The 24,266-nt window shown below is 39.6% G+C and overlaps 1 protein-coding gene across 1 annotated transcript in view; it reads left to right on the top strand.

The window, feature by feature from the left end:
- CNTNAP2 (contactin associated protein 2) overlaps positions 1 to 24,266 on the top strand; it is a 1,021,890-nt gene that overhangs the window by 885,675 nt on the left and 111,949 nt on the right. The window contains exon 16 of the mRNA XM_063157997.1: positions 21,387 to 21,557. Coding sequence (XP_063014067.1) covers positions 21,387 to 21,557 — 171 coding nt within the window. The remainder of the gene's footprint in view (positions 1 to 21,386; positions 21,558 to 24,266) is intronic.

Raw genomic sequence — 24,266 nt, 5'->3', positions numbered from 1 at the left:
GACTGTTTTTTCTTATTTATTGCAAACTTCTATTTACACAAAAGTTTTCAAGCAGTCACTATCAATTTGAAATCGTTGATGGGGAAACTTCAGACAATTGATTCATACCTTTCTTGCTCCTGCTTTTTTAAGTCTTTTGCATATGTACAGATCTCCAGAGTTGTAAAAGAAAGTTGCCTAGGATATTCAAAAGTATCAGCAAAAGTGGGATGAACTGTCCTTTTTCATGTCCTTGAGTATCTGTTCTGTGTGCAGCACAATAAAGAAGGTGTGCAGCTGAATGCCATCCAAAGACTGGAGGTTTTCTCCTGGAAGTGGTTGCTGTACTGTATTTTTGCCTCTAGGGAAATACTGGGAAGGAATTGCATAGAACATGGAGCCTACTAAAGAAATGTGGAAATTAATGAATGTAGTGCAGAAAAGCCATATAGACCATTGCTGTCATAAAAAAGTAAAAGATAAAAAGACCACTGCTGATTTTTATTCCATTTGTGGTTCCTATTAAGAAACAGAGCCTTACAGATAAAAACTACTTCCATCGAGCCATAAGGCTGTATTTCATATTTGAATTCATCTTGTGGTCCATACAGACATCTTGAGCTTTGGCTTTCCACTTCATATATCTGAGGAAATGCTATGTCAGGTACAATCTATCAAAGCCTCTCTTGCTCCCACACCAGCCTGGCCCACAGAACCCCCCTGGCACAGCATGCCAACGGGGACAGAAATCCCTGCCATTCACGCTGGCTCATGCAGAGAGATCTTCCAGACAGGATGTTTCTGTGCTACCAGTGGAGAAGCCCAGAAAGCAGAATATGAATCTGAGAGCTGAAACCTGCCTGGAGCCCTTCCTTTTGCTCCTGGAAGGGAACAGGCTGTTGAAGTATACCACCTGCTGCTCCAGCCAGCCTCTTTCCCCTCCAGCCATCTCCTATTCACCTGCAGCAGACTCTATTCTTCTTTTGCAGTGTTAGGTGATTGTTTTGTCCTTGCTTGTGAAACCAATTTGCGCATTTTACAAAAGAAGCAGAAACTTTTTTTTTGCTGGGGTTTGTGGTTATTGTGGGTCAGCAAGCATGAGTGCATTTCAGGGGTGGCACCCAGTCTGTATTGCACAGAAGCCAATGGTTCAAGACACAGCAGCTGAAAGCCAGCAGCAAGGCAGAGTGAAAGCAAATATTGAAGGAGGACTGGAGAATGAGAACTGAGTCCTGGCACTGGCATGGGGCACGGTGCCAGAGGCTGGGATGTGGACAGCCAGGATGCATTACTGGCAGAGCAAGCAGTGTCAGGAGATGATGGCAGAGCAGCTCTCACCCCGTGCTGCAGGTCAGAGCCTCTGCCTTTGCTGGCTGCAGCCTGTCGATTACAGTGCCACAGGATTACCCCGCCATGCCGTGGGTGAGGAGCGAAGCTTTCTGGTGATTAGTGTCTGGATAGCCACAACAGACACCTCAGCAGGCTTTGAACTCACTGTGCCCAAAATCTGCAGCTAGCAGTTTTTAGGAATAGCTCTTGTCTTTAAAAGACTGGCAGGCAGCTACTGCCTGACTGCCAGCACTGAGGAATGCAGGATTTCATTTTAAAAGTGCACAGGCAAACTGATAAGCAGTTCTCCAAAGGGCCGCAGGGGCTCGGGAAGGATGGAAACGCTGCCGTGGGACATGAGGTTGTTCTGTAGGCAGTGTCACAAAGGGAGAACGGCTCCAAACAAAGCATAGACTCCAGGCTGAGCCTCCTGGAGAAGCCACCTGGCTTTTCTTTGCTGCCCTCCTCATGCAAGACCAGCCCGGCATCTGCAAAGCAAGAAGGGCATACACAGCCCCTAACTGGAGATGCAGGGTATCTGAAACACGGAGAGGACAGTGAATTACCCATCTACCCATCCTTCTGCTCTGCACACACGGGAGGGAAGGGAGTGGTGAAAAAAAATTCTAAAAAAGCCGAACTATTCCTTCGCACTTCCTTAGATCCAAAGGTTGAACTCCTTTTTCCGGAAGCTTGGAACCCTGCTGCCATCTGCTGGGCTTTTTTAAGGAGACGGCATTGCTCAGGTACCCAGACGTGTGCCAGAGAGAAGCTCTGATTCTGCACGATGCTGAAGTTGAACGATCATACAAGAAAATGAAAACTCAGCACTGAGACGTGTCTGCAGTCACCTACCTCGCCCTTCTAACCCTCTTGAAAATCGAGCTAACTGCTTACCATCATTATTAACTGCCAGCACTTAGGGAAAAATTAATATTTTGTAGTGATACTGTGTATTGTATGCTTTATTCTTCCTGCTGAAACAGAGAGTTGAGGGAAGATTGATGCTTGATCTGCCACAGTTCTGCACAAACTCTAGGAGGAGGAAATGAAATAAAACAGCCATCAAAGAGAAAGTGGTGTCATTCCTGCCTGTGCTTCATTTTATGTCAATGGCAAAGTTGCAATTGAATCTTTAGAAAGGTTATTATCAGTCTCATATCTGGCTAGCAAAGCTGGCACAAAGCAGCAGTGATAAAGAACAGCAGCCTGTGAACTGAAAGCAATAACACTGGAGATAGGGTGTTTTGTTAAACCTCTGGTCCAGGGAGGTTATATATATATATATATATATATATAATGGGTTTATTTACTGAAGATATGATATTTTCAGTCACCAGTGGCAGCAGTAGACATGGTCACTCCACTGCCATGTGATCCATATCAGAAAAAAAGTTTAAAATCCCATACTCATAGCCAGTAGCCCATCCTGGCTTTTGTTTGCTTTCATTTAGGAAAAAAATTGTTTATTTGAGCTCCAGTTAAGGAGCACCATCTGGGTCTGCCATAAAATATGGTTTGCAAAACAAGCCAGCCCTGATGTTTAACACCCTGACAATCTCTGATGTCTTTTATTTAAGTAATAAATTAGTGTTTAATTTTTATGGCATTACACATTACCCAGGAGAGTAATTTAGCAGGTCATTTTTAACATAGTGATAAAACTTGGAGTAATGGAATTGAAGCTGCCACTTCTGGAGGTTTGTATTGGGCAATACTACAAATTTCAGTTCCCTAACATGCATTCAATTTAGATTTAATAAGAGTTATTATATCCCATGTTAATTAAAATTGGATTATTTATTGCAAACACTTACAGAGAGCTAGCTACAGAGCTGTGGCTGTACATACCAAATCCAGCCTCACAAGTGCCACAGGGTGTTTCTTCAACCCTTTGAAAAGCCAACTTTGGATTAAATTGTACCTTCCATGTCACTTTGGTCACTACGGTGGCACTTGTGCACCTTCATCACTTCCAGTGTGAAATTGTGACGGACATGGTATGGAAAGGAGAGACTTAGTGAGGATCCATTCCTGAAAACTCTGAGCAGGCTTTCAAGGCCTCACAGCCGTGACACACGGCAGCAGAGTGAAGGCCTAAACTTTTCTGAAGTTCCACAAGTGTAGTGCAGATGAGCTGCTGCCCTCCTTGTCTCTCCTCTCGCACCACTTTCATTTTGTTTCTGCAAGGTACAGGCAGCTCATTAGCAGCCTGCCAACAGGTGAGAACTGCTTCCCCCAGCTCAGAGGGCACATTCTTAGGGATGTGTTAGGCTCTGCTCAGCCTGGTACAGGAGTAATCTTCTTCCCAAAACCCCAGCTCTGGGACAGATCCAGAGAGTGGGCTCACACTGGCCAGACAAGCAATGTGCCTGCAGTTCTATGGACCAGGAAGATAAGGTGGCACCTCCCTAGGTGTGCAGAAACCCAGCAGTGGTATAAGAAATAGCAAAAAGGCTGTAAAATAAATCAAAACAAACAGGGGAATGAATGTATAGCAGATACATTTAACTCACTTGCTCTGTGGATCAATGTTCCAGCATTTTGTGGGATGGAGATGAGAGAAATAGGCACAGATGCAGCAGTGTGGGTAATGCAGAGAGAAGTGCTTTTATCTGAAGCTGCAACAGAAAATTTCAGGCCTGTAACAGAAAACACTGTAGCTACTACAAATAACAGATAAATACCACTGCAAAGCATTGGTTTCAAACATTTTGCTATTCAGTATCTAAGGGTTAGGGTTAGGGTTAGGGTTTACTAGTCTCTGACCAGTTGGAGAAATCAACAGTACCCAAAAATTGCTGGGAAGATAGAGACAGACAGCAAACATTCAGGAACCTGTTGTAGAGACGCAAGTTTCCTTCTCCTTAACCATGCAGCAATTTTCTTTTTTCTTTTCTTTTCTTTTCTTTTCTTTTCTTTTCTTTTCTTTTCTTTTCTTTTCTTTTCTTTTCTTTTCTTTTTTCTTTTTTCTTTTCTTTATTCTTTTCTTTTTTTAATGTAATTTTAGACCCCAAGAAAAACGGTAGTGATATTGTGTATCTATACTGTGTCAGCTTTTGAGGGTGGAAATTGCTATCATTGAGGCTGAAGAAAAAATATTGACCATGTCCCCCTGAGCCTCCTTTTCTCCAGGCTAAACACCCCAGCTCCTCCAGCTGTTCCTCATCAGCCTTGTGCTCCAGACCCTTCACCAGCTCCACTGCCCTTCTCTGGACACATTCCAGCCCCTCGATGTCTTTGTTGTAGTGAGGGGCCCACAACTGAACACAGGATTCAAGGTGCAGCCTCACCAGTGCTAAGTACAGGAGTGTGATCACCTTCTTAGTCCTTCTGGTCACATTATTTCTGATACAAACACTCTTTCTGATAAGAATTTCTATCAAAATGCTGTTGTCACATTCCCTGGGATGTCCATGCTGAGGGAACTGATGTAATGGTAGATGAACACACAAGAGATGGAGTTACTGCATGATGAAGTGATGAAGAAGCTTGGACAAGAGCAAGATTCATAATGAGATAGACTTTGGAACAAGAATGGAAGAAACAAGTAACAAGACTAAGTGTGCCATCATTTTTTGTTTTAGAGCTAGTCTTGTTGATGTGAATTATTCTCCTTACAAAAGCTAAGGTTTTCTGCCTGGATTTTTGTTCAGCCCATTATTTTTATTGCTCTGGGTTAATTGTTCCTGGGTTTTTCTCTTTTTCTGTCCCTCTCCTTGATATCTGACATGTCCTGTTTGAGGCTCAAATGGGTAATGGTCTTTAGAGAAGGCACCATTTTCTCATCCTCATCCTTTTTTTCAGAAGGCACAACCTATCAAAATACTGACACTTTTGATTAGTAGTGTTTACCTTCAGACAGGCCTATGTTTATGTCCATGAGGAACTAAGGCCACACTCCTTCTGTCCATTAAGGAAAAATTCAGTATTTGGAGTGGGTACCTCTCTGACAAGCATTCTAACATCCCAAAAGTATTAGACAGGCAAGAACTTTTCCTTTTTGCCTTTTTATTTCTGCTTTTCCTTTTTGGAAGGGCTGATAACAGCATTCAGTTATGAGGCTTCCTGGCAGCAAGCCCAGCACAATTGCTTAAAGTCTGGATCCTTTCTGTGCAGAAACCTGTGATTAAGTCACCTTCAAACAGAACATCAGATCATGTCAATATCTTAAATTTTCTATACTTGGTTATTACCCTCCCTGAGTAGATATGACTTGTCATGTCTCCTTTTCAGTCATTTTGATTTGTGTTTTCCTCAGGCCTGAAACTCATGGGAACAGGAGAAAAGGTTTAATCTTTTACTTTGAGAGGGTGGTCTGCCAAAGCTTTTCAGTAGAAATACTCAGTTTTCTGTAAGGTATACAGAAAACTGGGCATTAGGTTTACATCCAGGAGGAAAAGCCGTGGTTGCCATGTTGTTTTTAAGCTTAAGAAGAAAATCTGCACAGAGCTTTAAAAAGTTTTGTGTGTGTGCAGGCTTTTCCCCCAGACTTTTAATTCAAACCATCTTTCTCTTCAATTGTCATAATATCAGACAAAATTTCTTATAATATTAAGTTGGATAAGCTTAAGAGATTTTAGAGCAGTAGCATATTCGAGTTGCAGAAAGACTAAAAGCTATTAAGGTGAATGTATCATTTCCTGATTTGCATCTATAATTAGTAGCAGAATATGCCCTATCCATTTTTAAAAGTAATCTTTATGCTATGAAATACTGGTTCACCTCAGTACAGAAGGAATCCATCTTCCCTTAAAAGTAAAATCTGGCACACAGTCCTCCTATTATTCTGAATTTTTGAAAAGCATTCTATTTAAGTGATGCCACAGCAGTAAATGAGTTGGATTACCAAACTGCAGTAGTCTGCAAATAAGTAATCATCTGATTAAAGTTTTTTTTTCATTCTTTCTCAAACCAAAATATACAGATCTGTGGATGAGGCTTGGGGTGGGACGAGGGGCAAGGGGGTGAAGACACAAAAACTTCCCACTGATACTCATTTTCAAATCTAAAAAAGTGGTAACAGAAGAGGGAAAATGCTAAGCTAGAAGCTTATGAAGATGAAGACTAGATTTTCTTATTACCTTATTGCTTTGCAAGGGGAAAAAAGCCCAAATTACTTCACAAATAATCATCTTTTATCTAGATTTACCCTTTGACTTAGGGGTTGTTTGCTCTTTCAGTTATTCAAAGAAAGAATAGAACAGAACAGAAACTTAGTGATTTGCTAACCTGTAGCTTTTCATTCCCTGAAGGGAGAGGCTGCTAATACTATTTGCAGAGTCAATGAAATGGTAAATAGTGCTGAACCTGGTTATGATACTTCTAAGTTCTTCTGTCCTCTGATGGGACAAGCATTATCAACTGCCTTTGAAACTGAAAAACTTGCCTTGGCATCATGGTGCCCCCCAAAGGAAATAGTGCAGATATGCGCTTGCAAAATAAGACTTATTTTTCTCAGTAAAAACATAACCAGTACTATCATAAATGTAAGCTGAGGAAATTGCATACTTACTCATCAGATGGGGAAAAAACTCCCCAGAAAAACCCAACCAACTAAAAAAAAAATAAAAATAAAAGTAAACACATCCAGCACAGAGAAAAACACAAAAATACCTTGAACAAATACAGGGAAAAACAGACAACAGAAAAAACCTGACAGGCTGGGTTTAATCTCCATAATAAGCTTTCAATCCCTGCTATTTGTGTACCTTTTGCAATAAATGTTTATGGACAGGATTGTCCTCATGCTATTCATATGAAGACGACATTTCTTTCCTTCATATGAGCATTTGAGCCTTTCACTGAGCCACAACCGTTTTTTTTAGAAAAGCCAATCAGCCCTTTTCTGAAGCAGGACCTGTTGCTCCCTCTCTGCAGAATTCATACATTTTTAGATGCAGCTGAAGTAATCCACTTTGCTGCCACCCTATTCCCCAGCCCTCATTGCCTCAGCACTCACAGCATCTGGCTGACTGTGCTCAGCACATGGGAGAGAAAGAACATTTTGCAGGTTCAACTGTTCTTCTAGAAACTCAGTAATGAAATCAGAAATGACAAGGTAAGCTCAGCGGTGACCAGGCTCTGAGATGATTTTTTGCTAACCTTTTGCTGGCTTTCATTCAAATCCCCAGAAAAAAACAAAAAAACAAAATTTGAATCTTTCATTAATTAGTACTCTTTTTATTCTTCCTGGTTTTCTTGTTTGGAGTGTTTTTGGGGGAAGGGATTGAGAAGGAAGGAGTGAGAAAGAGGGGATGTGGGGGGGGGGAATGTTTTTTTCTGTGTGGTACTCCATTATTTGTCTGTGCTGTCACTGAAAAAATATAAGAGGAAGTTTCTAGAGAAAAACTAAAAGCCTGGATTGCTGACAAATACTGACGTGCATATATAATAATATGTACATAAGCTGTTCACTTGCAATGAGAAAACAAAATAAACACAGGTGCCAGTTTTGCCTTCATTGCAAAAACACCGTTTCATTTGGTTCCTCCTCATCAAATTTTCTGGTTTAACCTGTATTTATCTGTACCTCAAGTTCCCATAGAATACTAAACAAATGTCTATAAACATAGGACAACAGCAGACCAGATTAAGTAGCCACAAATCAGAGCTAGTGATGATTGAAGCCGAGTGCTCTGTCCAATGTGTTCTTCAGCAAACGTTGTAAGATGGCTGAGAGGGTGGCCCACCGTCACCATGCAGAGAGTTGATATCACAAAGATTCACTGTCAGGAGCCTAGTTTACCAGCTGTTCTGTCTGGTAGGGATGACTACACAGGGAACATGCAATGCTGGTTACAGGCTGCCTATTTATAGCCTGAAAAGGAAGGACTAAATCTAATTTCCATTATAGTGGCTTACATGAAGGCCGAATCCAAGCTAGAGCAGCCCAACTTAGAGGGTCAAGCTGCAGTTAGGGAATTAGTACAGGTATAATTTAAGTTTGCAGGGCACAGTGCAGCTCTGTCTACATGAAGGAACTCCAGGCAAGCCCATACAGTAAATGAGAAGAACACAGAGCAATGCCTGTCTTAGTGCTGGCTGTGGGAACATTGTGCAGGCCAGCTTTTGCCCTCCACCCCAGTCCTGCAGAGGCGTCTGAGCTTCAGTGACCTGGGTATACCTGAACATCTCAAGTGCTTCCATCTTCAGGGTTAGCTCTGGTTTTGTTCCAAGGCATTTCTTGACTCATGTCAATATTTCCTTAGACAAAAGCTACATTTATTTTTTGTCCTTGGGAGAATTTCCTCCAACAGAGATTGTCATGCAGTAGCAAATTCCTGTGAAATTAGGTGGTTTCCCTAAATCAAATCCCAATTCATATCAGTTTCTGTGCAGGAATATTTTTCTCCCAATTCTGCCTTTTAAATGTATATTTGACATCTCAGTTGATCAATACAAGTATATTTTGGTCCATTTGTGCCCTTCCTCTCCATTTGAGAATCTAGATTGCTGTGCACAAATACTCTCTTTTCCTGATGAAGGAAACTGTAAAGTCGAGTGTCAGAGTACAGCTCTTCCCTCTTTCAGAAGAAGAAAGTCTTTGTAGATCAAAGTGAAGTACACCTCTGGTGTCAGCAGCCCAAACCCATCACGGCTTGTGAGTAGTTTCTTATTTAGAGCAAATACAGAGCATAGCTTGATTCTTTAGTTTAGCCTCCACTCTTTCCCAACACCAAATGCCTGATCTTGTAGCTGTGATGGTAAGCATGACTGTAATGCTCCCTTTCAAAAAGTTTAGATCTGCCATGTCTGATATTTATTTAGTTTTCTTATAAAAGGGTTGCTAAGGAGTCTTCGTCTTTGGGCTGCATGTCTAAGCAAAGCAAAGTCTGAGTAAAAATCACCAGTATTCATTAACAATCCTTATTACATTCATTTATATTTATATTGGGAAAAAATGTCATAATAAGTAATGTACCATGACGGGTATCTTGGTCATTGTGAGATAATTACAGTCATGCAAGGTTACAAAACACAGTGAAGAAATATTTGCTTTTAAATGAATAGTAAAATCTTTGTCATCATTGCTTTTTAAGTGTTGCTAGATCTAATATTTATGCATGTATATATTTTTATCCATAAATAATGTTGCCACATTGTGTTCTCCAATTTCAAGATATTTTGACATTCATTTAATGACTTCATCCAACACCAATGCATTTGGATAATGTGGAAAGTAAGAAGCAAATTTGTGGAAAATTATTGTTGACTCTTGTATCACAGGAGTGTGTTCAAATTCCAGCCAAGTTTTGTACTCTGCTTCAAGTAGAGAAGCTGCCTCTTGCAGCCCAAGATTGTAACCACAATTTGCTGCAAATGTTGACAGTCCTACAAAATCAAGATTCAAAAACATTTTATAAAGAAGAAAAGAGAAATGGTATTTTCTTCACCTCAGAGATCTTGGACTCTGGAGGCATAAGCCATAAACAACTTGGCCAGGGTCATGTATGCTAAGAATGTCAGAGCCAAGAAATTGAATTTAGAATGACTAAATTATGGCACAATGCCTTTACCCCAAGTCACCTTTCATTTCAGATAAAAATCTTCACTGCAAGGGGTTCCTTTTGTGCTCTGAAAGTCTAGTTTTAGATGTTCACGTTCTTCCCACTCAGGGCTGCGCTTTGTAAAATGTCTAAAGGCAGTTTTTATCTGCAATCTTCTGTTGTTATAAGCCAGCTGAAACACTCTTTACAAGTCCAAATTTCTAGATGACTGTTTAGTAGAGAGACATTTGGGATGGGAAAGACTAAAAAAAGGCAGGAAGGCAGGCAGGCAGGCAAGCAAGCAAGAAAGAAAAATAAAAAGAAAGAACAAACTTTGGTTCTTTATGAGACATCTTTTTCATACCCTTTTTTCTTTCATTGCATAGTCTTTTAACTGAGATGGAAAAGATTTGGGAAGTGAACACTGAGTAAATATTCTCAGATTTGTGTAAATTGAGTGTAATGCCATGAACAGTAGAGCTCAGTCTAAGTCATTTGCAAGAGGTCAGAATCACATCTCCTGTAGATGCACAGTTATGTTTTGTTTCCACAAACCATTTCACCTCCAAAATACTAATTTCATTTCAATTTTTAATTGATTTTTCTTGTCATTTTTATGCAAGCCAGAAACATTGTTCATACTTTCACAAAATAGTTGAGGTTGGAAGGAGTTCTGTGGGGAAGTTAAACCTTTAGCATGGGTTATTTGTGATAGATTTTTTAATTTTTAATTTTTTATGGTAAAGCTGGTATTTTTTATTTGATGTACTATGTATAAGTCTTTGTTACATATCTGTAAACTCTGATTGGTTTAACAGTTGTTAAATCCATATAAAGGCATTTTAACATATATATGCATTTAAGATTCTTGGTCTCAGGGCTGTTACCACTAAGCTGCAACAGGAGTTCAACAGAAGATCTCTCTCCATATGAAAACTTATCTAGCCTAAAATATTTTCATTAGTGTTCTGGTTTAGATTTGCTATTACATTACATATATTTGCTTGCATCACCTGTGTGGAATTTGAAGTGTGAGTAGACAATGCCTGTTAGAAGAGTGAGAGCTGCAGTTCCTACAGTAAATTTACCTTTCCACAGGGAGCCCACCTTTGTCCATATAAGTGTGCTCTCTGATAACAATATTACAAGTGTCACTAATGGCAATGTTAAGACTAAGAAACTTTTATTTTTTAATTTAAATTTTGTAGGCATTCTTTGTGTTCTTGGGTTTAGAATACTGCTGACATAGTCAGATCACAGGAAGATATTTGGACATAGTGATAGTCTTAATGAGTTATTTTAAAGATAAGGAACAGGCAGGCAATGGAATAAATGCTCAAATGCAGTCATGTGAAAAGTTTCTCTGCCATAGATGATGTAGAAATGAACTGTAAAATTACTTTGCAAAGACATTTTTTTCAAAGACAGAAGGGGGAAGCTCTGTATCAACATAGGCATATCAAGCAGCATTTCCAGGGCCACAGCACAGAGTAGAGCAGATGTTCCAGCCAAGGCACCAGTGTCTAGGGTGGAATGGCACCATAACATGGAGTCCATTGGTTCTTCCCAGTTCCTAGAGTAATGTGGGACTGGGAGGCCATGGAGGCGTTAAGCTCTCAGCTATTTGAATTCAGAACACAAAGTCCATCTCCATAATTCAAATTCTTTGCAAATGCTTGTATAAATAGCTACGCTCCATATAAACTACATGCAAAAAAATATGGAAAGTTGAACTTGGAAAAATGTTACAGTGACATGAACTAGAGTGGCACCATAAGAATTAAGGTAGTTTTACTCAACTGTAGGTTTAATGTGTATCTGAACTACTTATTAATAACTGGGAACTGGGACATGAACAAAGGAGTCATTAAAAGTATATTTCTACAAATAAGCAGTAGAACAGCATGACTGCACTAATGCACCTGCTGAATTAAATGATTACTTCAAGCAAATTATTTTAGCTCTAAGTTTCATCAGGTTAGAGGACTACAAATCACCAAAGGACCTAGTCATAACTTGTGACTTAAATATTCTCAGCTTTAGTTCAGAAAGTCTCTTTAGAAAGTCTCAGAAATCCATCTAGTAACAGAAGATCAAGCAAAATAATTTGATGATCTCTGTCAATAATGATGGAATCAATGGCATGAAGAATAGTTAATGTACTACATCAAGAATAAATTGCATCTTACTTTTTAATTCTGGAAAACATTTTCCAATGTGAAAGTGCAGCTGGTCTACAAGAAAAAAATACATGACCAAAGAGCCAGGACACTGAGTCCAGATCCATAGCCAAACAGGTGGTTTTAAAGCCACAAGTAGGGAAAAAATGTCACTCTAAGCAGAGAAAATGAGAAAATATAGAGGAGAAGAACTGTGTGAAGATTACCCAGCACATTCTTCTTTTAAAATATCATGGCAGAAAGAGCAAATGGGAATGGCAGAAGAAATGGATATTGGATCATGCCATTCACATGGTGTTGGCCAATGCAATGGCTCTGACTCTACAGAGCGCTAGAGCTGCATCTCATTGTTCACACACCTTGCCAAGGATCTGGAGAGCAGAGAGCTACCATTTCCTGCAGTTCACCTCTGCAGCACTGGGAACAGATTTAGTACCACAGGGGAACTGAATTCTTAAGAAAATTCTTTTTTTTTACATTATTGTCTTTGTGCCTTTGCCTTTCATCCTGCACAGATATGTGCTGAGCATATGGTGATTAGGCAGCATTACCAATTGGGGATGGAAAGCTTCACAATTGTTTTGCACAGCTAAACACCCACCAATATCTAGGGCACAACAGAGAATCAGATTCTCACACTAACAAGGTTTGTGGACAGCAGCTGTCTCCTGTATTTAATGTTTACCATTCTGGCACCATGGCAGGGTTCCTACACACTGCCTTGACTGTGGCACAGTGGTGATCAAGCTCGTGTTTACAGGTCAGTTATTGTTAAAAAAAAATTCCCCTGAAAGGACACCAGTTTACATGCATCATTAAAGCTCTATCAGCACATTACAGAGCTCCAGGTTGTAAACCAGGCCAGATCAAGACCTTTCATTCTTTAGATGGATGAAAGTAATGATGCCAGCAGTGACAGGGTATGTATCGTGATTAGGATTTGTGACCAGGAGGCAAGAGTTTTGAAAAATGATCTTCCAAAGATGATTGCAGGAAACACAGCAGGTGCTGGAAACATTTCTGCATCACTGAATCTGTTTTATTGACTCCAACATTTCACTGATAAATGTGATTGCGTTTTTCCCTCACTCAGCAAATATAGTGACTGGCAGAGTAAAGCAAACTTTATCATCTGTGTTTATACCCATTGATCAGTGTCTTGTAACTGTTATGTCACTTGAGAATCTTTATGAAAACAGATAATTTATAATGACAGCTGATAAACTGCCATCCATCTTACTACAATGTTAATATAAGTTATGTCCTTCGTTGTTGACCAGAGAACTCAACTTGATCTCAAATAGGGAAGGAACCCTTTAATTTCTAAAGAACTAATATATACACTTTCTCCTCAGTATCTTGTTATGCATAAGGGAGTTTGGGGCTTTAGACCTTGGGCCCACGTGAAAAGATGATAAGTTCTGTAATGAGGTCAACAATTGTCCCAGCAGTGGCAGACATGCAGAAGGAGAGGTGGCAAAGGTCTGTAAGTGAAGACCAAACAACAACTGGAGGAGGCAAGGGCATCAGTGGAAGGTCACCACCCAAATGAGTAGACAGTTAACCTTTTCAGGATCTCACTTTCAAAGAAGGTGCATGCGATGAACTTCCAGAAGAGAAGCCTGGGGGAATTACTCTGAGTTTCAGGTGTAGTATAGAAATTGAAGGGTTTATGTATTTATCAACAATCTGGATGCAGTAGTTGAATGCACCATCAGCAAGTTTGCTGATTAAACCAAACTGGGAGGTGCTGTTAACTCTCTTGAGGGACAAGAACCCTTGCAGAGGAATCTGAGAGAATGGATCATTAGGCTTTGATTAATGGGATGAGATTTAATAAGTCTAAATGCCAGATTCTGCCCTATGGAGCTATGTCAGGCACAAACCTGGGAGAGAAGTGTCTGGAGAGCAGCCCTGCAGAGTGGGTTTTGGGAATGCTGGCTCACAGAAGACTAAACAGGAGTCAGAAGAAGGAGGTGCTGAGCTCTTCTCCCTGGTACCCTGAGCCAGGACACATGGGAATGGCTAAAAGCTGCACCCATCAGGAAAGGTTCATGCTTGATATGGGGACATTTTTTTACTGGGAAGGTGACCAAGCCCTGGAACTGGCTTTCTGGAGAGGTGGTTGATGCCCTGTGCCTGTCAGTGTTTAAGAGAGTGTTTAAGGACAACATTCTAAAGCCATGATTTAACTTTTGGTGAGCGCTAAAATAGTCAGGCATTTGGACTAGATGGTCAATGCAAAAAAATGTGAAGGTATAAAAAGGTCTATGTAAAAAAAAAAAAATCTGCAACCTATAATTTATATTTTGAAATCTGAACTGTATTCAACATGACAGTAACCACTGCAGTGCTAAGTTTTCTGTTTTGTTAACTCTGAACTCATCTCTATATGTATTGATATTCTCAGCAGGTTTTGTTCTGGACTTCCAGCCATTTGTTACTTTGTTGAAAGATACACAGCTAGTTTTAGCTTGGAAATTGAAATCTAACCTATATTTTTATTTAGCCTGAAAGGGGGTAAGTCAGTTTCCTGTTATACAGTGCTAATACACTCTCCATCTGTTGGCTTGGGGATTATTTTTCCTGTGTGTTGTCAAAAGACTTTTCTGCTATTAAGGCAACATCATGTGTAGCAGCTCCTTCTGGTTTATTTTTCTTGATTCAGGTTTGGATTGAGTAAATCAGGACACTACCATCTTAATTTTAAATTAAGTAGCAATTTACATGCTTCTTTTCAAGCAACATTCTGCTGTGATGTTGATAAAGTGTTAACCCACAGCCCAAGAAATACATTATTGCTATCTCTAGTTAGACTTTGGGTATGGTAGGAAGAATTCAAAGCCACAGACTTGCCGGGCTTGGACTATTTTGAGCACTGCCTCAAACTTTTTTTAGATGAAACAACTTTTCTTTTTTTTTTTTCCCTTAATGGCAGGAGTATTATACCTAGTTTGTATTACCTTTGTTTATCTTCTTATGGTACCCCATTTTATATAGATAATAGTAAAAAGTAGTTATTTTTGCAGAATGAGATATTGATGACTAACATAACCACAGAATCATCAAGGTTGGAAGAGGTCTTCAAGACCATCTAGTCCAGCTGTCAGCCCAGCACCACCATCATTGCTTAAATCACCTAAATCATATCCCCAAGTGCCTCATGCAGACACCTTTTTTAAGAGCCGATCTTAATCTCCCCTGGCAAAACTTAGTGCCATTTCCTCTCACTCTTTTACCTAAAATGTGCCAGAAGACACTGACCCCTACTCCACTACAGCTCCCTTCAGGCAGTACGTCCTGAGCCTCCTTTTCTCCAGGCTAAACAGCCCCACTTCCTGCAGCTGCTCTGAATAAGACATGTTTCCTAGATCCTTTCCCACCTTCATGGCCCTCTTTGGACACACTCCAGCACCTCAATGTCCTTTTTGAAGCGAGTGACACAGAGCTGGACACAGTGCTCGAGGTGCAACCTCACCAGTGATGAGCAAAACAATCTCTTTCCCACACCTACTGGCCACACTGCTCTTGACACAAGCCAAGATGCCTTTGGTCACCTAGGCACACTGCTGGCTCATGTATCCATCTGGCTGTCAGCCCCCCATCCCTTCCCAGCTGCACTCCCCCAGCCTGCAGCAGTGCGCGGGGTTGTCGTGGCCCAGGTGCAGGACCAATGAGGATAATGGCAGTGGGCAGAGAAATGCACGACGGGAATATATTGAGCAGTCCTGAAAACTGGGAATGTGGGATTCTGGGCAAAGGGATACAGGCATGGGGCACTGACTGATACAGGGGACCCTAAGGCTCTAAACAACTCACCAACAAGCAAATAAATTCAGGACTGGAGCTGGTCAAAACTGATTCTAGGGATACCAAAGAAATCAAAAAAAAATGCAAAACTTACCATATGTAGTAAATTATATGTGCAATAAATATAGTAAATGTAGTAGAGTGAAATGTAGTAGATGTGACATGGAGTTGCAGACCAGAGAAAAACAAAGGTTTAAAAGCATGTCGGCGCAATGAAAAATGACACCAAGCAGATATTTCAGTCAGGAAGAAGCCACTAGCATTGTAGTCCTCCCAGCAAAGGAGAGAATGCCAACAACTTGCCATCCCTGCTCTCCTCTCCCCCAGCACCCCCCGACTCCAGCTCAGACTGAAGCTGTGATCTCAGCTCGATCCCTAAGATTAGCACTGATGACAGAAAAGTACCTGAGGTCATGGTTACATCTTTCACAATAAAGTAGAACTCAGTGCAAGAAACACTGCCAATTTTCTTTGACTTTTCAAATAGAAAGTCCAACAGCAAATTTGGTTTTCATTACAGCCAGTTCCACTCTGAAATGGATCTGAAGACTTGAGTCTAAGGTGTGATTGTTGCTGTACTGATACCCAAACTGCTCTGTGTGCATGCATAAATTCCTATCTCAGAATGGAAAAAGAAGAAAGGAAAAAAACCCCACCAACTTGATTTGTTGAGCATAATTGTATGGATAATCTCAATCCATTACTTTGTGCCACAGAACAGTTTTCCATTCACACATCCATCTCCTCTGAAATAGAAGACTATTCTTACATTTTATTCACATAATGGTTTTGATAGAAAATCTGTTTTGCTGCAGATGAGGGCCCTGGAGGTTTTTGGTCTATTGTAATACATAAGAGCTGCCTGACACTGCGGCATTCGTTCTCTAGTGCGATTGCCTGGCAGGGCTAAAAGCACTGATGTCTTTTACAGTTCTGGTATTGCCATTATCCATTTCAATGGGGTTTAAATGTAAAAGTGAAATTGATGGTGTTAAAGCATGAATTTCAATCATGCTAAGAAAGAAGATATTGATGGGAGCCAGCAAGGGAGCTCTGAACAAAAATATTGCAAGGAAGAAGCTGAAAGGCTGATTACTATAAGGCCAGTGACTCTATGTTTTCAAGTTACAGAGCTGCCACACATTTAAAGATGCCTGTTCATGTTGCATAACTCAGGACAAAGTGTGTTTGTCCCTGTCAGTTTTATGGGTCTCCTTCCTTCTCACTGAGGCGGGACTTCATGGGAAAAATCTTCAAGTCTTAGTTCAGCTTTTTATCTGAGATTTAAGATGTCCCTTCTCATTAACTTTTGCAGTAGGGCTGGTTTCTTGTGGCTACAGACTATCGCCGTTCTTGTAAAAATTATACCTTTGCAATTATAGCGCAGCCACCTGTCCCAGACTGAGTCTGTTTGGAGCAGTAGAAGCGACACTTTTGTATCATACAAATTACAAAGAACACCATAACTCAGGGCTAGGAAAACTAATGAGAAAGCAGTAAGAGTGTTTTGCAGGAGCTTAACGAGTTGGGTTTTAATTTTCACAGCAGAGGCAGAGCTGTGAGCAACCTTGGCACAAATTGAAACAGAATCAAATAGAGTTACTTGGTGCATTGAAGCACCCCTGTCTCAACTATGACTCTGATTCCTGCCTGGATCCAGGCAAACATCCATGGCACTCTGGTCAGCAATTCCCTTTCCTGCCTCTGCGTGTCCTGTGTCCCAAGGCTTGCTGCCATCACTAGGAAACGTGCAATTTTATGAAAAACACAGCCATGCCTTCGGGATCTCCACATTTATCTTGAGTTGCAAACAATTGAAAAGGCTTGTCTGGTGTCTTGATTGATTTGTATTTCTGCTGCCATGACAGCAGCATGCTCTGTACCTGTTTAATTGGTTTAAATCAAATTTAAACACCAAGTGAGTTTAAACCAACAGAACTTCCCAACAGAGCTGTGATCTTCATTACAAAATTATAGTTGAGGTTTCAAAGAATAAAGTAGATTTATAATCTCATATTTCAGATAATGCAATAAAAATCATCTTTAGACTGTGGTGTTTTTATAAATTAAAAACTTATAATTTATAGTTTTCTTTCTAAATAAACTCCCTTTCCCACATTCTGTCTGATATTCCTGCTGCCATACCTCTACTCTGGTTTAAGTTCCAGTCCCAGTTTTCTCCATCTACAGCTTGTCAGCCTAAAGTGGGAGAAAAATGTCTGTAGGATCAATATGTTCAAATCACTTGAGGAAAGAATTGTGACAATGTACCAAAGAAATTTTGAGGCATAGTGACTGATAAAAGTTCCTAGCAAAAAACTGTAATAAATGTGTGTAAAGTGGATTTTTATACAGTATTTCCTTAGGGAGCCCATTTCTTATCAAAAGATATAATTTTATGATAAAAATCATTATTTACATTTGGCAAAATATTTCTATTGTACTCTTAATAAAAAGACTTTTCCCTCTTCAACTGATTTGAGATGAATGTATACTAGAGCGCAAAAATATTATTTTATCTTCATAGGAATTTCTCATGAATAGTCTTTGAAGATATCTCTCTCAAGGTGCAGATTCTCCAATTCTGTCTGCCTTGTTTATACTTATCCTCTCACCTCTCACATCTGCAGACAAGGTTTTCTGCAAAGTCAAATCGCAGCATTTTGAATTAAATGTAAAATCCTTAGCCATGGAGCTCTTCAGCAGGCTGAATGTAACTCTAAATAAGAATTGATTCCTTTTGTTTCAATGAGAGGGTGATGCAGGCTCCATCCAAACCCACCTGCCTGTCTGGCCCTGCAGCGGCACTCAGAAGCAGCAGTCCTCTGGCAAGTGTGCTGTGATAAAGGTGTGAAGTCTTTGCCATAGGGCTGGACCCTGCTGGATAAATCCACAAACAATACCAATCCTAAAAATTCTGAAATGTCCAACTGGTCACATACAACTGAAAAGTACTGCCCTGTAAAGGCAAACCAGCACCTGGGTTATGCACTCTCGTAGTTAAGGATTTCACCCTCAGTGTTCCAGCATTGCAGACTAATCTATGTCAAATTGCATTTAATAGCTTCAAGTTTGCAAGATAATTAGAAATCTGTAAATACAATACTGCAAAATATATAGCTGTTTCATATAGTAGGTCCTACTCTTATTTACTTTACTGAAATATTTATTATAATAATACACTGTATTGGTCTCTTTTGGTGAAGTGAGGTGGCTGGGACACCTTTCTCACTGAAGAGAGATTTATCTCCAGTAGTACTTGAATTTTATAGCTCTCACATTCACAGCAATTTTACTTGTCATGTGTTCTTCATATTTTAGGCTAAGAAGTTTGGTAATATTCAAGGAATGTAAAGCTAGGGATCTAAAATACTTATTTAAGTTACAAAGACATTCAAGCATTTCTACAAGGTTATTCAGGGCAGCTAAATTAGCTCCTGAACAGAGATTGTGTTAATATATTCCTGGCTTTTTGTCTGAGTCCCACTTATTTCATGTGAGTTTATTCAGTAAAGTAAAATCTCTTTTGAGGGTCTGCCAGCAGCTAGCATATCTGTAGGTCCCAGGAAAATAAAATAGAGATGTCCAGGTACATCTGCAAATGGAAGAGCATATACAAACTCCATCTGGACCCTGTATTCACAGATTATTGACAAAGCACTCACGCATCTAGACCATAAGCAACCCTAATATTGAGAGAGCACTTTGAAAAGTGAGAGAGAAAGAGACCTGAGACCACGAATGAAAATAAAATACAAGACCTTTTTTATCTGTGCTGCTTTGGCACTAGGCATGCTTTCAGAGAACAACCTTGCAAATTATGAGCCGATATTTCTTGCCCATGCAGGTTTATGATATGAAGATTACTGACATTTCTATAGAAATCATTATCAGCATTCAATCTGGAAATTACTCATTTGTGTAAGGAGGGTAAATAGTAATACACGTTGAAAACTAGCTGATCTAGCCTAACTGGTTAATTCACAAACCCATACCTCTTTCATGAATGCCTATTTCTTCCCATTTTCACTGCTCAAATGTGTGTTTACACATATACACATACAAAATCTCAATTACAACTTTCCTCCTGGGATGCATTGAACTAAATGGAAAATGGCTTTTTTTCCAAATACCCTAAATCCTTGAGAGAGGCAGAATTATAATGGAGGGTATGGAATAGTACTATGGAAAGCAATAGTATGCTTTTATTTATCTGAAAACATCTGCTAATTCAGATGTTCAATTTAAAATTGAATAGAGACTAATAATTACTCAAATAATAAAACTTCTGAAATGAATGTGGGTCAGTAGTGCAATATATCATCACAGCTGATCTTCTGAAGCTTCAACCACCCTCATTCATATTCATCCAGTGCTAACCAGACAAATAACAGCATTATCACCTACTTCAGTAATCAGACAATGGAAAACCAATATCCGGGACTTTGGACTGGAATGGAAAGTAGCAGTATTGTGTTTATTGACTGGAATACTAAGGATTCAGCTATGATGACATCATGATTTATATTCTAATACATTTCTGAAGCTGGATACATAAGTATTCTGATGGAACTAGAATGAGTTGTTTCAGTCTCTCATTGGCTAACTCTATCACCTATATCATTATCATAGAATCATTATAACATGGCCTGGGTTGAAAGAGACCTTAAAGATTGTCTAGTTCCAACATCCCTGCAGTGGACAGGGATACCTTCCACTAGACCAGTTGCTCAGAATCCTGTTTAACACTTCCAGGGATGGGGCACCCACAGCTTCTCTGGATAACCTGTTCCAGTGCCTCACCACCATTTCTTTCTAATATCTAATCTAAACATACTGGCTATCAGTTTGAAGCCATTCCCTCTTGCCCTGTTACTGCATGCCCTTGTAATAAGTCCCTCTCCATCTTTCTTTTGCCTCCCTTCAGGTATTGAAGGGCAGCAATTAGGTCACCCCAAAGCCTTCTCTTATGAGTCTTATGATCTTCTGATTAAGAGAATCTTACCTGCTCTTATATCTTATGACTTCTTTTTTGCACTGTAATGCTACCTTGCACTGAATTTGACTGTCCTTCTAGCTAAAGTACAGTAATAGTTCTTGGATGTTATTAATTATTGTATTTCTCCAGTGGGAATGCACTAGGGGACTATTAGGTGCATATGTTAATTGTGTCTGTATTGATTAGCTTCATTTACTGGATTTTTCCTGTGATTTAAATTAATTGATTTCTGATAGACATGGCTACACTTTCAGGAGGGGGTGTAGGTGTGCAGGTGAGGCAGACACCAAATTAGTGTTTTGCCCCTCTGTCTGATCTCCCGTGATAGTCTTACTATAATAAATACAAAATAACGTTTGAGTATGAGTAGATATGATAAATTAAGAGCTTGAAAATAAATCTACCGTTAACATGCTCTGTCTTCTGAAACCTGACACACCATGCTCAGAAAAACAAAACAGAGGGAGCAAGAATCAAGGTGCTTGGGGTTCTTTCTTCAGCACAGACAGTACTGTAGCATAGATGAACCTTAAAATCTCCAACTTTTCCAACAACTTCAAGGGAGCACTGAAACATGTCTTTCCTGTCTGTCCTCTGCAGGGAATTATTGGAACGCAGCTTCTTTCGTTACTTCATCATCTTACCTCCACTTCTCCACCTTCCAAGGGGAAACCAGTGCAGACATCTCTTTCTACTTCAAAACATCAGCCTCAGATGGGGTATTTCTTGAGAATCTGGGGAACACTGACTTCATCAAACTGGAGCTGAAATGTAAGTATAGGCTTCCTATTACTACTCTTGGCAGTTGAAGTATTACGTTGAATAGTAGCTTTTTAAAAATGTGCACCATTTAGTAAAATGTGCAAGCTGTCTAAATCCTTCCAAAAGCTTCCAAATCAAACTGCTTGACATGTTTTCAAGTTGCCTTTTGTGAAAGGAGTGCTTGAAGTATATTTGAATTGTTTATTGAGGAGAAAATACGAAGACAAAACTGGTAACATCAATTACAAAAATGACACTGACCTGAAAAGGGCTTTCAAAATTGCATGTCAGAATTATTTCTTCAAAATTTATGTCTCCGTCTCTGTGTGCTTTTCTATTTTATTTCATGGTTGCTTTGGAAACCGGGGAAAGAAGGAAAAAAGAGGCACCATCCTAATCAGCATTGCAAGGAGCCAAAGAGCTGAAAACTTGCATATGATATTTAAAAGCCATAAAATATCTCATAAAATAAATCTCTATCAGCATTATCTGTTAATAAAATCACTGATCTGAAAAAGAGGGTATAATGACACCAAGAGGCAAGTCAATTTTATTATTCAAACCATTTTTAATAGCCCAGGGGCAAACTTTCCAAGGCAGGTGCTGAAATCCTCAGCCGTGCCTGAATTCTCCTTAGCGGAGTTGAAGCAGTTGAGTTAGGGGGAAACATGTTTTATGTCTCCTTTGTTCTCCCCTGACCCTGCCATAAACAGGAGCAGGGAGAGGCCCTCTGTGCTGTGTGTGGTTGTTATTGCAGCCTCTAGCAGCACATCACAGCCTCCCTGCACTCCAGCACTGGGGCACTGGGAGAAGCATGTGTGCTTCCTTTCACTGCCCGTGGATGCCAAGGACCCTGATCTAGATGTTGATGCACAAAAGTCAGTGCGTCATTAATGCTGAAAGAGAAGCAGTTGGCTTGTGGACCCTAAATAATCTGTATTTTATGCAGATTCAATGTGATTTACACATACAATTTGAAAGCAAAGAGCCATTTTCAATGCTTTACAAAGTTTAAACACACAAATAAGAATGTAGAAATTTAGAAACCACTAAGAGGCTCCTTTAAAATGCATTTAAATTTTTCCCTCCAGGTAAGAATAAAATGCCAAGTTCCATTTGGGTGGCTTTTTTCTCTTTCATTCTACAACTAAATTTCTACAAATTTAGTTCACATTGCTTAATCCAATTTCTCTAATCTGCAACTTCAGTGAATCAAAATTGCTCCTATTGAGTCACAGGGAATAGTCTGATTTGCTTTACCAAGGGGCAAAGCCTTTTAATAATAAAGTGGCAGCTATTTTTAATTTCCCTTTGAATCTAAGTAGTACTTACAGTCAGCTGAGGTGGGCATCTTCAGAACTCCTTGCTCTTCTACTTCATGGAAGGTGTCCTCAGCCACTGCAATCAGACCAACCATGCTGTTGGTCACTTAGCTAAAAAGTGACATTATCAGTGTGTAAAGGTGACTTGACAGCAACTAATATTCTTTTGAGCTCAGCTCAGGGTTAATAATAATCATGCTGCAGTGGCTGGCTGAATAGACGTACCAGTGGCAGTGTGCTCAGAGTATCATTATACAGGACTTTAATTTTAAACCTTATTAAACCTATGCTTGAGATCCACTGACTTTGCTGAGACCTGGCACGTGCATAAATTTGACCCTGCCTCATGTCCCTGAATCGAAACTTCAGATTATAAATTCTTGATGGAAGAATTTGAAATATCATCTGTAAGAAAAGATGAAAAACTATTGTAAGAACTATGTAGACTATATTTGCTAAAAAGCACAAAGCAATTCATTTGATATAGTTGCATTCACTCTACCCTTTTTCTCTGGAAACTATTGCTTGAAATTTTCAGATCCTCAGGAAAAGGCCTTCCTGTGACTTAAGTGTTCTAAAGGTCACAAATGAAAAAGTGAGTTCAGTAATAAAGAGAAACTCACCCTCTCTTCTGAATTACACATTTATTAATGAATGTTTGTTTTATATATTTTTGAGGGGTTTTTTGCTCCAGTCTGCACTTACGGTTTTCTGTAATTCATTTAAATGAAGAGTAAATTTTCAGAATTTCAGAAGTACCTTACATGGCTCTATAGTGAACTCTGCTGCTTCTTAAGTCTATTTCCTTTTTATAGAAGTCCTGTAAAATTTATATGTGAATTTGTTCCTAAATAGGGACATAAATTAATGTCAGTAAGGTAATTACAGAATTATCCCCAAACTCTGAAGAAGCTTTCCTTTGGCAAGCTGCTTTTTAGCTACCTATCACATTCTCTAATAGAACAGCTATTTTGTATTAAAGGCTTTTTACATAAAAACCATGACCACATACTTACTGAAAGCTGTTTTGATTCACCCAGTGGATTGCTTTTGTCTGTTCATTGCCTTCTCATACAGGGACAGTTCTCACTGGAGAAGGATGACTTCCTAAAAATCCTGTTCTCAATTTCTTTACCTTTTACCATTCCAAAAGGAAAATGTTAAAATGAGCATCCTGCATGTACAAATTCTATTTTCTTTTTCTGTTATGTGTAAAATAGCTGTGTGTACCTGTAATACATGGTTAATGATGCATAAACTGAGCTCTATAGACCAGAAACAGAAAGGTTCTCCAGTACCCAGGATTTTAATCAGCTTGCTGCACTCGGTGAATGCATTAGGGAAACAAATCATTCGGTCTATTAAAATTCTTAGCTTCAAGTCTTTGGAAAGGAGT

The sequence above is a fragment of the Melospiza melodia genome, chromosome 1, assembly GCF_035770615.1.
Source record: "Melospiza melodia melodia isolate bMelMel2 chromosome 1, bMelMel2.pri, whole genome shotgun sequence".
In the NCBI taxonomy this organism is placed as follows: Eukaryota; Metazoa; Chordata; class Aves; order Passeriformes; family Passerellidae; genus Melospiza; species Melospiza melodia.
Note: the sequence above shows the minus strand (reverse complement) of the source record. Positions and strands in the feature narration are given on the sequence as shown.